This window comes from Triticum aestivum, chromosome 6D, assembly GCF_018294505.1.
Source record: "Triticum aestivum cultivar Chinese Spring chromosome 6D, IWGSC CS RefSeq v2.1, whole genome shotgun sequence".
In the NCBI taxonomy this organism is placed as follows: domain Eukaryota; kingdom Viridiplantae; phylum Streptophyta; class Magnoliopsida; order Poales; family Poaceae; genus Triticum; species Triticum aestivum.
The window spans coordinates 2,078,602-2,091,273 of NC_057811.1; the positions used below are offsets into that span (position 1 = coordinate 2,078,602).

Below are 12,672 nucleotides of genomic sequence, written 5' to 3' on the forward strand. Positions count from 1 at the left end.
AATCATACGCGTTAAGGTAGCACACACAGATATATACACCATGATCATGTGAATACCACGATTAATCTATGAAGGTGTGCATCAGCTTTTATTATTTTGTCAGGCAACCGTTTTGTTCAAATGTCTCTTTGAGGCGCAATGCAACAATAATTAGAAATGCAATTCTAATCGAATTTAAATTTAGTACAATGCATGCACATATTTCAACAATGGACATAAAGGATATAATTAATTAATCATATTTGGAAACATTGTCATCTCATTAATTATTATAATTTTAATGTATTAACTATGAATGTGATGAATACAAACATGTTCTAAATAAATATAAAAGTTTAGTATAAATATTAAACTTATGTTTAATGGCCCAGTGGTCCAAACTTTGACCTATTACTTATACAATGGTCGTCCCCGCCTCCCAAGGAGCATTCTAGCCATGCATTATACTACTATACATCAAAGTAAACATGTCACGGTTGTGGGAGCAATGAATAGTAGTTGTAGATCAAAAAAATACCGTGTTGCACACGGTGGTAATTGGATCCCATATCTCACCGTACATTAGCCTGAGATCCGTCACCCTTACGACTAGTATCCTAGCATTTTAGATTTTATTTGTTGTTTCATCGTTTCACACGTTTTCTATTGATGCACATGGCTTCTGTCCCAAGCTTTAGTAATTCATCTATCTCCCAACAGCCAACAACCAACTACCAACCCCCAATGGTAACAAAAGCGTGAAGCAACTTTCTTCTTCTTCAGCCGCCACGTTGCTCGCACTCTCCTCACTATTACGGTTATTCTTCTTATCCAGATAGTCCCCGTTCATCTTCTCCACACTGCTTGTAGCAATGTCAGAAGGTTCTGGGACCTCCTAGTTCGTCAACTACACTGATGAACCCATCACTCCTGTGCCGTTCATATGTTGCACCACTTGAACCCGCGGGTTCGTGAGGTGGTACATCTCCATGACTCCCGTCAATATGAGAAGGAAATTCTACCATTTCCAGAACCAGCTGGTAATTATTTCCGCCTTAGGTTCAAATTTGGAATTTTTTTTTCTGAACTTTTCTTTTTTCTGTTCCAAGCAGTCATGGAAGTGCAATTTCTGGCAGTGGGAGGATGGGTACATCTAGGTCCTGCGCCAGAAATGGACTCACATTTTCGCACCCAACTCTAAGATCGCCCCACTCATGGAGCTGCGCTCGCACAGAACCAGAATGATCGTTCCTTGTGACGTGTCGGATCTACATCGTTGCCAATTATCCTCGGCCTGGCTAACGAGATATAGTTTCTAGGGTTTATCACAAGCGATTATGTAAACCTTTGCTTAATGCAATGTTTTAGATCAATCATGTATCAGTTCTAGTTTGAGAACTAAGTTTGTACTAGGTTTGGTCTACCATGGCATAAATTTAGGTTGCGAGATTTAATAATTCTTTGTTGACGATGCCATGGTTTATAGGAAACCCTAATGGAATATACAGAAAGCTAGGCTTTGGCTATAATAAGCAAACAAAACCCTAAACCATGGTAATTTGATGATGGTGCCACAGTTTCCTCAATGAAAGTAAATGTTCTGGTTTGCCTGCAACTAGTGAATTTGATGATGATGCCACGGTTTGGTAAATGTGATTTCGTCAACGAAAGTAAATTTTCGTCAATGATATTATGTTCTAGTGGGATCACAAAAAAATGCTTTTCACAGACAGAAAAAACAGGCGCGCGAGGTAGTGGGAGGACGTATCAAAAGAGAGAGGTTCGTGCCGGGGGGAGTACGACGGTGACAACGAACTTCCCCTTTAACAGTACAGAGATTTGCAAAATGGTACATACCGAGTTATTAAGTCACCAAAAGAAAAAATTAACACCTAGTTTAGGAAAGACAAAAAAACAGGATATACTGCGCATTGCACGATGGACAATGCACACTTAAGGTTTGCTTGCTAGACGAATCATGTGGTCAGATGGAGTGTGTGTGTTTAAGAATAAGACACACCTCAAGCCTAGAAGAGAACATTTTCGCAAGAATCATGCCGATAAACAATGAATTGTAGAATCATGCGATCCCCAAGGCAGGGACGAGTCGAACATTGGCATCAACCCTTGAGCGCGTAGATGACAATGATGAAACACTAGTGGACGATGATTCTTATTGGAACTCTGGCAATGAAATTTTTGTTGGCTCCGGCAGCAACATTCTATTTTTGAGTGTCCAGGATTTCACCCGTGCAATGAAACTATCTTGTTTAATAACAACGATCTTGGTGGTTTTCAACTCAAACCAAGGGTTTTAAGATATGAGGCTTTCGACACAAATTTGGCCCAATAACCAACTTGCCCAACCTATTGTCTTGTCAAGTGGAAAAAATTGAGCTTACATAACCTGTTCTTACTGCTGCTTTAGTAAACTACTATTGCATTAGTAAACAAAGCATCTCAGTATTTTGATGCCAGCGCTCCTTTTGTAACCATGGTTTTCTTCCAAATCGAAGTGGTGGCTAAGGGTGGTATGCTTGTCTGAGTGAGGAGTAGAAGCCACAATACCTTGAAAAAGAATGGAAAGCCTTCCAAGCTATGAAGGCTAGTTGTCATGGATGTCATGATTGTCATGGATGCTTACAAAAGCCTGCCAAGCTATGAAGCCACAATACCTTGAGTGAGCAGGCTTCTTTTGCGTTTCTCCCCGATCCGGCTTTAAAATAATTGTCATGGATTGCTTACAAAAGCGGATGTTACATAGACTAGTTGTATGTCATCCTTTTGCTAGCCAATGTTAAGGTGCATGACTTAATCATAACTCAAGAGCATGTAGAACATGAAGTAAACATCATGATAAGAATCCATTCCTTAGCCAAAATGGTTACACGCGTGCATAGTTCCTAGTAGAAGAAAGAAACAGAGAAAACCTCACCAGTATATATGCTCCCGACCTTCCTTCCGCTCACTAACAACCGTCGAGGCCGCTGGCAAGAGGGGAGGAGGGGGTTGCGATCGTCGCGGTGGAAGTTGGCTTATCTTCAGCAAAAATTGTACAACCCTAGAATAAATATTCAGTTTTTTTTTTCTAAACAGTATTTTCATTTTACGTTTTAGCCCGTGATGTTATTTTAAATCTTCGAGTGAGTTTCACCTCACACTTTTTTTTATAGTTCTCATTTCATTTTACATTTTCAGAAGGGGGCTTGTGATTCCCGAACGGCCCATTGGGCTCGTCTTTGTGAAGCAGCAGCGGTGGCCGGCGCTAGTGGAAACACTCAGCTTCCCCCCCCCCCCCCCCCCCCCCCCCCCGCCTCTCCCCGAGATCCACTGCTCCGGTGGGCGGTCGCCGGAGCTCCTCGCCGCCGGCAAGATGCGGAAGCGCGACCTCGGCATCCTCCTCCTCGGCGCCTTCGCCGTCTTCTTCTCCCTCCAGGTGACCCACCCCGCTCCCCTCCTCCTCTCTGATTCGGATCGATTCGGAACCCTAGCTGACCCATCCTCCGGCGAACTCCTCCGGCGTCGCAGCACGAGGGCGACTTCTCGTTCCGGGAGGCGTGGTACCACCTGTCGGACGACGGGTTCCCCATCAAGCACGACGCGGACCGCCTCCCGCCGCCGCTCGTCGCCGACCTCAACGGCGACGGCCGGCGCGAGGTGCTGCTCCCCACCCACGACGCCAAGATCCAGGTCCTCCAGCTCCCGGCCCACGCCGGGCTGGCCTCCGCGGCCGCCCTCGACGGCTTCCACGAGGCGCGCGTCATGGCCGAGATCTCCCTGCTCCCCGCCAACGTGCGCGTCGCCGCCGGCCGCCGCCCCGTCGCCATGGCCGTCGGCGCCGTCGACCGCTCCTACAAGCACGCCGAGGTCCGCAAGCAGGTGCTCGTCGTCGTCACCTCCGGCTGGGCCGTCATGTGCTTCGACCACAACCTCAAGAAGCTCTGGGAGACGAGCCTCGGGGACGACTTCCCCCACGCCGCGCACCACCGCGAGGTCGCCGTCTCCGTTACCAACTACACGCTCAAGCACGGCGACGCCGGGCTCGTCATCGTCGGTGGAAGGATGGAGATGCAGCACCATGTATGCTATAACCACCATCATTGTCTTCTGCCTGCATTCCCTTGGTTAAATTCATTCAGCAAAAATGTAACCTGTTGATCAGTCCGCAGATCTCTTCGATGACTTCATGACCTCCGAACACGGCAGGGAAGAGCACCGCAGAAGTGCCAGCGAAAAACAGGTTACTTTCTCGAGCTCACTGTTGTCCTGTTTCAGAAATACAGAGTGGCGATATTTCTTGATGATCACCCCTCAACTTGGTAGAAACCTAAGCTGTTTCGGTGTTGCGCTTTTATGTACGTCCTGCAGGCTTCGGAGGCTGGCAACGTAGACGTGCGTCATTTTGCGCTTTATGCCTTCTCTGGCCGCACCGGTGCGTTAAGGTGGAGCCGGAAGAATGAGGTATGCCCCATGTTTAGGAAATTTATTTCATGTACCATAGATGAATTTAACATCACCGACTCTTGTCATATTGACGTCAACACTTATGTGTGTGTGCTCTCTGTTTCAATTTAGCATTTGAATAAGCTATGGACAAAGGTCTGACTCATATTATTGTTATGGTTTTCTCTTCACATGGCAGAACATCCAGGCACAGCCAACAGATGCTTCGGCGATGATACCACAGCATAATTACAAGCTTGATGTCCATGCCCTTAATAGCCGTCATCCTGGGGAGGTGAGAATTATGTCCACCACTTCTTGTAGTGAAAAATAATCTGCTGTGGTCATATTCACATTTAAGTAAGTCTTATATGCTCTGTCACCACTTTTTCTTCGTTAGCTTGACTTAGTTATCATGATCATCTGCTTGGATAGGTAGCAACGTTTTGGACAGTGTCAGTATTCCCTCTGATATTTACGAGATTGATTTGCTTGTACTCATACTCTACAAAGAATATATTATGGACATCCATTTGTTCCACTTTAGCAACTATAAGTCTCCATCGTGCTCTGCTGGGACAGAGATCAGGTGACATGCACCTTTGTGCATGTCACCGTGTGCCTTTCGGCCCAAATTCAAATTTAAACATTGCGAAAAAATCTGAAAAAAATCATGCATGTTCACAGCACATATTAAGATAACCCCTAAAAAATTCAGATCAAAATTCGAAACATACATGGAGAAGCAAAAAAGAAAAACTCAGATGTGAATAGTATACAGAGAACCATTCGCAACTATTCATGACAGATTTCTCTTTTTTGCTTCTCGATGTATGTTTCGAATTTTGACCTGAATTTTTTAGGGGTTATTTTAATATGTGCTGTGAACATGCATGATTTTTTTCAGATTTTTTCATAATGTTTAAATTTGAATTCGGGCCGAAAGGCACACGGTGACATGCAAAGGTGCATGTCACCTGATCTCTGTCCGCTCTGCTGCTGCCAATATTTCGCCAACCCAAAAATTGATTATGTTTTCACTTGGGAGGTGGCCTACATAGCAATCTTCATGCCGATTTGTGAAAGTTGCCAACAGGAAAAGCTAATTAAATTCTGGTTCTACTTCACGATATGATATGGATACGACCATGGAGATGATATTTGTGTTTATATATAGTAGTATTATTTTGCTTACGGGAACCTAATGTGTCATATCATTTCGCAGTATGAATGCCGGCAATTCAGAGAATCAATTCTTGGCGTCATGCCTCACCATTGGGTAAGACTAAATATCTGTTATCTTGTATTTCAGTTTTAGTATTTTGGGTGCTTGACTCTGATCTGAATTTCGTTCTTTTTCAGGATAGGAGAGAGGATACTTTCCTACAACTTGCACATTTCAGGAAGCATAAAAGGAAAGAATTAAAGAAAACACAAGGAAAAAACGTTGTTAATAACGTGCACAAGCCTATTGAACACAATCCACTCGGAAAGGATGATACTAATAGAATATCCAAAGTGATCGGGAAAGCTGCAGATCTGGCTGGCTCAGCTAAAGGCAAAAAGGTATATGATCTATATATGGCTGTTAAAATTCGAAATGCACCTACCTTTGTGTTTGTCGCAAGTCGGCAACAAGTGCAGTTATCTTGAAGTCTGCATAGTGTGGGTGTGTGTTCGAGTGTAGGAGTGCAAATGGGCACCCTTTACGGTATTCTCTGACCCTCTTTAGTTCAACTAAATGAACTAAATTTTCAGAAGTCACATGACTTTTGAACATTTAGAATTTCAGAAGTCACATAACTTTTGAAAATTTAGTTCATTTGGTTGAACTAAGGAGGGTCAGAGGGTACTCTGAGGGTCACAAAGTTGCATCCCTACTCAAGTGACTATTCTGGTTCTAGATATCAATAGTATGTTGCAAATCGATAACTGTATTGTAGAGAACTATAAAACAAAACCTACTGCGTGTACTTCTCTTAGGGAGTGCATGTAGAGCTTATTATTCATGCCTATTTATGGTCAAATTAGAAATATATTCCAATGTGTCTTTATGTTTGGCGCCATTCACTGGCTCAGTGGCACATGACTCTAAACTGATGGCCTGATGCTATTAGCTCTGTGATTAGTTTTGTTGGGATAAAGCCTAGTTAGTAGTTAATGTGCTTCATCTTCATGTGTTCTCCATAGTATTATAGCCTTCGCCTCTAGGATGTATCTAATGCTATAGCCATCTAATTTGTCCTCATCAATTTTTGAATGATACATCCTCTATCTGCATAATGCGGTCTGTTTTGGAATTTGTGGTAGCTAGTACATATTCATGCACATCTTACAGATATTATCTGTTCTTTCTTTATCTTTTTTACAACGAGTATTTGTGTTTGGCATCTTGCATTCCCTGGCTCAGTGGTGGAAGACTCTAAACTGATGGCTTGATGCTGATATCTCTGTGATTAGTTTTGTTGGGAACTTGGGATCAATACTACAGTTAGTAGTTTATGTACTTATCTTCATGTGTTCTCCATAGTATTGTAGCCTTCGCCTCCAGGATGTATCTAATGCTGTAACCATCTAGTTTTTCCAACTCATTTATTTTTTAATAGCATATCTTCTATCTGTGCTCAAATTTTGTGCTTTTCTCAAACAAAGTTACAGTGTTCAAGCATCAAAGCTCTAACATGTATTGCACACTTTGTACTGATATGTAACATCTTGCTTCTATTGCAGTCTCTGCACACAGTTTATATTCCTACAATCACTAATTATACTCAAGTTTGGTGGGTTCCCAATGTTGTTGTTGCACATGAAAAGGAAGGGATAGAGGCTATTCATCTAGCTTCTGGACGTACGCTTTGCAAGGTACAGGATACATCTCAGTGATTTATTGTTGTTTGCACTCTGCCATTCTTTCATATTAGCTCGTGTAGTTTTTTTAAGAACCAATCCTGCTTTCTAAAATGGATCTATGATTGATTTTTACGCTCTACATGTTTATTACTTAATTTTTAGTAGGGTCGTATTGGCTGATTGCCTTTATTTTACATGGCAATAACTGTTGGTAAAATGCCTGGCATCGTTTATGGACATTAAACCATCATTTTTAGTGCCAATTGAATGTTTGATAGATCAGTCTCTGGTTGTACTGTATGTATGTATACATTATGAGTTTCTTGAGCAGCCCAGTTCCTTCTAAGAGAGGCATAATTCATGTGTATTGATAAATTTTATGTTTCTGTGACGATGTCTTGTAGTCGATCATCTCTGATTTGTTTTTGTGATTACCATGTTCAGCTTCATTTGACAGAAGGAGGCCTTCATGCAGATATTAATGGAGATGGAGTTCTTGATCATGTTCAGGTGTGTTGAAATGTCAAAATTAGAGCTGCAACCTGCAATTCACTTTTTTTCATCTGTACCACAATTTTTGGGTCAGGAGAACTCTTTAGGTCTCTGCTGCTCGTGTTTTATGTATGTAATTTCGAGCAGTACTACAGATTACTATTGTCACAAGGTTTTATGATGTACTGTAGCTCCTCTTTCAGTTAGTTTCTTGTAGACGCAGAGATTGAACTTTCTGCTGAAAGATCAACATAGATGATACTGAACTTATTCTATCTGTACTGTTATTTAATGTGGTTTTGCTATCAGTTTGTCCTAGTAAGTTGTAAGTTCCATTTCACGAAATTATGCATTGTCTTGTCATAAATGATCGCCAAAATGTAGGCAATACTTGCCCAACTAAATGAATTCTTTTTGACAGTTCAAAATTTCAAATCTTTCTGAAACAATACCAAATTTTCTCGAACTCCTTCACCTTAGTTATTGTATGCGTTACTCCTCGTCTGATGAGATGGGCAATTACCTTCGCTCCAGTTCTCCTAGTGAATTCATGCTTGCCATATATGAGTATATCACTTCTTTGCCAGGCCCAATGTTTTTTCTCTTGTGTGTTAAGCATCGTTGTAAAAAATTTCTGTTCATTCTTTGTAGGTTGTCGGTGGAAATGGTGCTGAGCAAACTGTTGTTAGCGGGTCCATGGAGGTGCTGAAACCCTGTTGGGCAGTTGCTACATCCGGTGTACCAGTGCGGGAGCAACTTTTCAATGTTTCTATCTGCCATTACAACCATCTCAACCTGTTCCATCACGGTGACTTTTCAAGAAGTTTTGGGAGGTCATTTGATCCATCTGGCTTAGAGGTGGCAACCCCAGTTCTGCTCGAGAGAGATGATGGTCATAAACACAGAAGAGGAAGTCATGGCGATATCATCTTTCTAACAAGCAGGGGAGAGGTCAGTATATATTTTTAGCGATTTTAGACGCAGCAAGTCAGATGACACTCTTTTCCTATAAATGCCCTGACATGTTTGCTTGTCATTGTAGGTGACCTCGTACACCCCAGGCCTACTTGGTCACGATGCGATGTGGAGATGGCAGCTATCGACAGGCGCTACATGGTCCAACCTTCCATCTCCATCAGGGATGATGGAGAACGTCGTGGTTCCTACTCTCAAGACCTTCTCCCTGAGAGCCTATGACCCAAAGCAGGTGATCATTGCGGGCGGAGACCAGGAGGCCGTGGTGATTTCTCCTGATGGCAGCCTACTGACATCCATTGATCTCCCCGCGCCTCCGACCCACGCGCTGATCCTTGAGGATTTCTCCGGCGACGGTCTGACCGACGTCATCCTGGTGACGTCCGGGGGAGTGTACGGGTTTGTGCAGACGAGGCAGCCGGGGGCCCTCTTCTTCAGCACGCTCGTCGGCTTCTTGATTGTCGTGATCGGGGTGATCTTTGTCTCTCTGCACCTCAACTCGTCGAACGGTGGTAAACCGAGGTCGAACGGCCAAAGATGATGACTGCTACGATCTCAGCCGGATTCTGTTGGGAGGATCTTGTGAGCATCCTCAGCACAGCAGCAGTGAGGAGCTGTTACAGTGTTTGAACTAGACATTTTTAATATAGTTAGCTGGAGATGTTTAACTTGTGTAAACTTTGCACAGCTTTTGTATGTATTTTTAGTGTTGAAGTTTTGTTTGTGGTATGATACGACGACGGAGCTCCTACATGACATGATTATAGTTCTATTACTAAAGATCATCGATTCATATAATCCATCTTCTGTTCAGTTATGCTAGTTTAAGAAAAAGCAGTATCCATCTTCTGTTTTCAGAGATGTAAGGAACTTATTATCCTGGCTCTTACCATTGTTACCCTTACCGTAGAGCGACTATGGGCTATTGCAGATAAACTACTACATACTCCCTCCGTTTCAAAATAGATGACCCAACTTTGTACTAAAGTTAGTACAAAGTTGGGTCATCTATTTTGGAACGGAGGGAGTAGTTAGGAGTGAATCCTAAGGATTTTGTCCTATCAAAAAAAAACAAGTCATTTGGGTCAGGCTTTAAAATGTTTGCCAATTGATACAACTCATGTTTTCTTGACCTCAATACTGGATTACTTTTCCCCCTTTATATATTGTTTATCTTTGTATACTTACTAGATTTGTTTATTGACGTAAAGAATTGATTTTTCATTTATTGAGGTCTTTATTTTAGATAGTACCTGGTGCTCTTAATAATACTTAATAATACATATATTGTTGCTCTGTAACGTGATATAGCTTTTTGATAATCTATTTATTTACTTGTATGAGCTTGAATTCTATTCTTATTACCATAGACCACAAGTTGTATGGGCTTATTTAACCTACTATCATGTACCCATTATTCAGTTATGTCTATTGCATTTTGTTTTTTATTAGGCTTGAAATTTTAGACCTGAAATTGATCTTCGTCAAAATTAGTTCAACTGAATGGAGCAAATATGTGATTTAGATATAACAATTCACTGATTTTACAGGGACAAGAAACCTTTTTTTTGATTGTTGTTGTCATCTTCCCACACTTGCGGTAAGTACTAAAGTAGTATACTGAAATATGAGACATGTTTGTGAAGTGTCCTCTCCTTTTAGTGATTTACAGTGGTAGTATTATTGATCTCCCATGTAGTGTGCTGACCAATGAGCAACTTAAATACCTTTCCAGTAATTAAGTTGGATAAAGAGAAAGCAGAGAATGAAATCTTGGTGAAGACATCTCAACAGAGATGAGATAATGTTGCCCAAGCTGATTATTGCTTGGTTTTTATATCCCTTTTCAGTTGTATTTTCATGCATTATCGACTATGAATAGAGAATATCTCACAATCAAATTTCAAGTGCCTCTACGAAACTCATAACATGGTTGGGCACTGTTATCCAAAACATATGTTATATTTTCTCCATCATAATGCAACCTTTATTCGGATCATATTTTTGCTTACCAATTCTTTATTCATTTATATTACATTTCTTTCTGCTTATAGTATGTTTCTTGAGAAATCAATGGACCCTATGCCCATCATTGATCTAATCATGGTTTGTCATTATTTATCTTTGCATGTGCAAGCAAGACGTGCGTTGCACGTGCAAGCTTACTAGTTTTATAAATAGACGCTTAGCACTTTTTGAAACTATGCGGTGAACATTATTCAAATACATGAAAAATATTTTTCATATAGCACTATAACATTTTCGAATTACAAGGTTAACAAAAAAGGAACCAAAAGAAACAGAATGACAATAGGGAAAAAAGTAAGGCATAGAATAAATCAGGAAAAGAAAATTTGAATGCATTTAAATAAAAATTTCTATGTTCTAAAATAATTATTGAATTAAATAGGAATAAATAAATAATTAATTGGAAAATAGAATAAATTAGAAAGAAAAAGAAAAACATAAAAAAGAAACAAAATAAAGTACAAAAAACTGAAAAATGTAAACATGAAGTAAAGAATACTGCAGATGGACAAAAAGTACGCATAGAAAGAAAAATACTCCGATGCACCTGGAAAATCAAGCAAAATAAGCTTGCCTCTACAAAAATCGGGAAAACCGTCCACGGTGGGCCGGCCCATTTTGGTTGCTGGTTGAAGGCGAGTTGTACATATGGCTCACAATAAGCGAGATATAGACTTTGTGTACAACCACATGTCAAAATTCAAATCAACATAAGGACAAATGTAGTTTAATGGGTCATACCACGACAAAGCAAACAACAAGAAAGATAAGAGAACAAGCTCTAAGCTGGTGGAGCTAAACGTCGAGCCAAACATGTGGCCCCAATGTCACCTCATACAATGCTCGTTTGAGTGCCTAGATGGTGGTCGCCGCTGTTGCATAAAAGCTAGAGTTTAGTCACATTGTCGGTAGCATGTTGCAGGGGGGCTTGCTCAATGAACAACTTGTTGCGAGAAGTCCAAAGGATACATGTAAGGGTTGAAAGACCCATCCGGAGGAGGAGCCTCCTCCTACCAGAGAAGCTATCAAGGATAACGTCAAAGTCGCATGGGCACCAAGGAACGCGTACTATTTTCATGATGTAGCTCCAAAGGAACTGTGATACGGCGCACGAGATGGATATCGTCCTCGCCTACAACACAAAGAGGACACATTCTACTTCTGGACCTCAATACCCAATGACAGTCTGCGTGTAAGCAACTGTCAGGCGAAGACCATAATATCTAATGGAATCTTGACTTATGTATGCAGGGTCATCTCCGCCGTAGTGCCACCCGAAGAAATCCCACCATGGGTAAATTAAATCCCACGAAGACCAGGGAAAAAAAAGAAAAGGTACAGATTCATTTATGAGAATCATGGGAGATGGACCGACATCGAAACAACTAAGGTACTTATCTCGACCGGGCGGCGGTCTCATAGCTCCCAGCAGCTTAGAGTTCTTTGAGTTGGTCTTACTATTTATTTTCTCTACTTTCTTTTCATTAGTATTTAGGGACAAGGTAGAGGTTGAAACATGAGGGTCAACCCATCAACTAGTCTTGGCAGCAGACTGATCCATCATCCTAGGCCCGAATGTATGGTAGCTTCTGCTACATTCGAAGCTATTGCGTGCAGGGAGGCCCTTTCCCTTGCCGAAGACCTCCTTCTTTTGGACTTCGTCGTTGCAACTGATTGCAAATAGGTCTTGAGAGATATTGAAAAGGGTTGTAACAGAAGATATGGTCAAATCATTAGCAAGATTAGGGCCCTGTTTGTTTGGGTTTTTGGTTCTACTTTTGCAGCTTTTCCACTTTGACAAAAAAAGCAGACCGAATTCTAAATCGGCTAAGTGGGCCTCTAGAATTTATTAGGAATTCTGAAAATGGTAACCGAGCTGGCCTAAAATAGACCAAATTCCAATAA

General features: G+C 41.5%; 1 protein-coding gene across 1 annotated transcript; it reads left to right on the top strand.

Moving 5' to 3' along the window:
- The first annotated feature begins 3,279 nt into the window (after positions 1-3,279).
- On the top strand, positions 3,280-9,537 carry LOC123142899 (uncharacterized). Its single transcript, XM_044561603.1, has 11 exons — positions 3,280-3,415; positions 3,508-4,059; positions 4,142-4,219; positions 4,348-4,440; positions 4,622-4,717; positions 5,648-5,701; positions 5,785-5,988; positions 7,153-7,284; positions 7,717-7,782; positions 8,416-8,715; positions 8,807-9,537. Exons 1-11 carry the CDS (start codon positions 3,353-3,355, stop codon positions 9,278-9,280), a joined length of 2,112 nt encoding a protein of 703 aa, XP_044417538.1. The 5' UTR covers positions 3,280-3,352; the 3' UTR covers positions 9,281-9,537.
- The last annotated feature ends 3,135 nt before the right edge of the window (positions 9,538-12,672 follow it).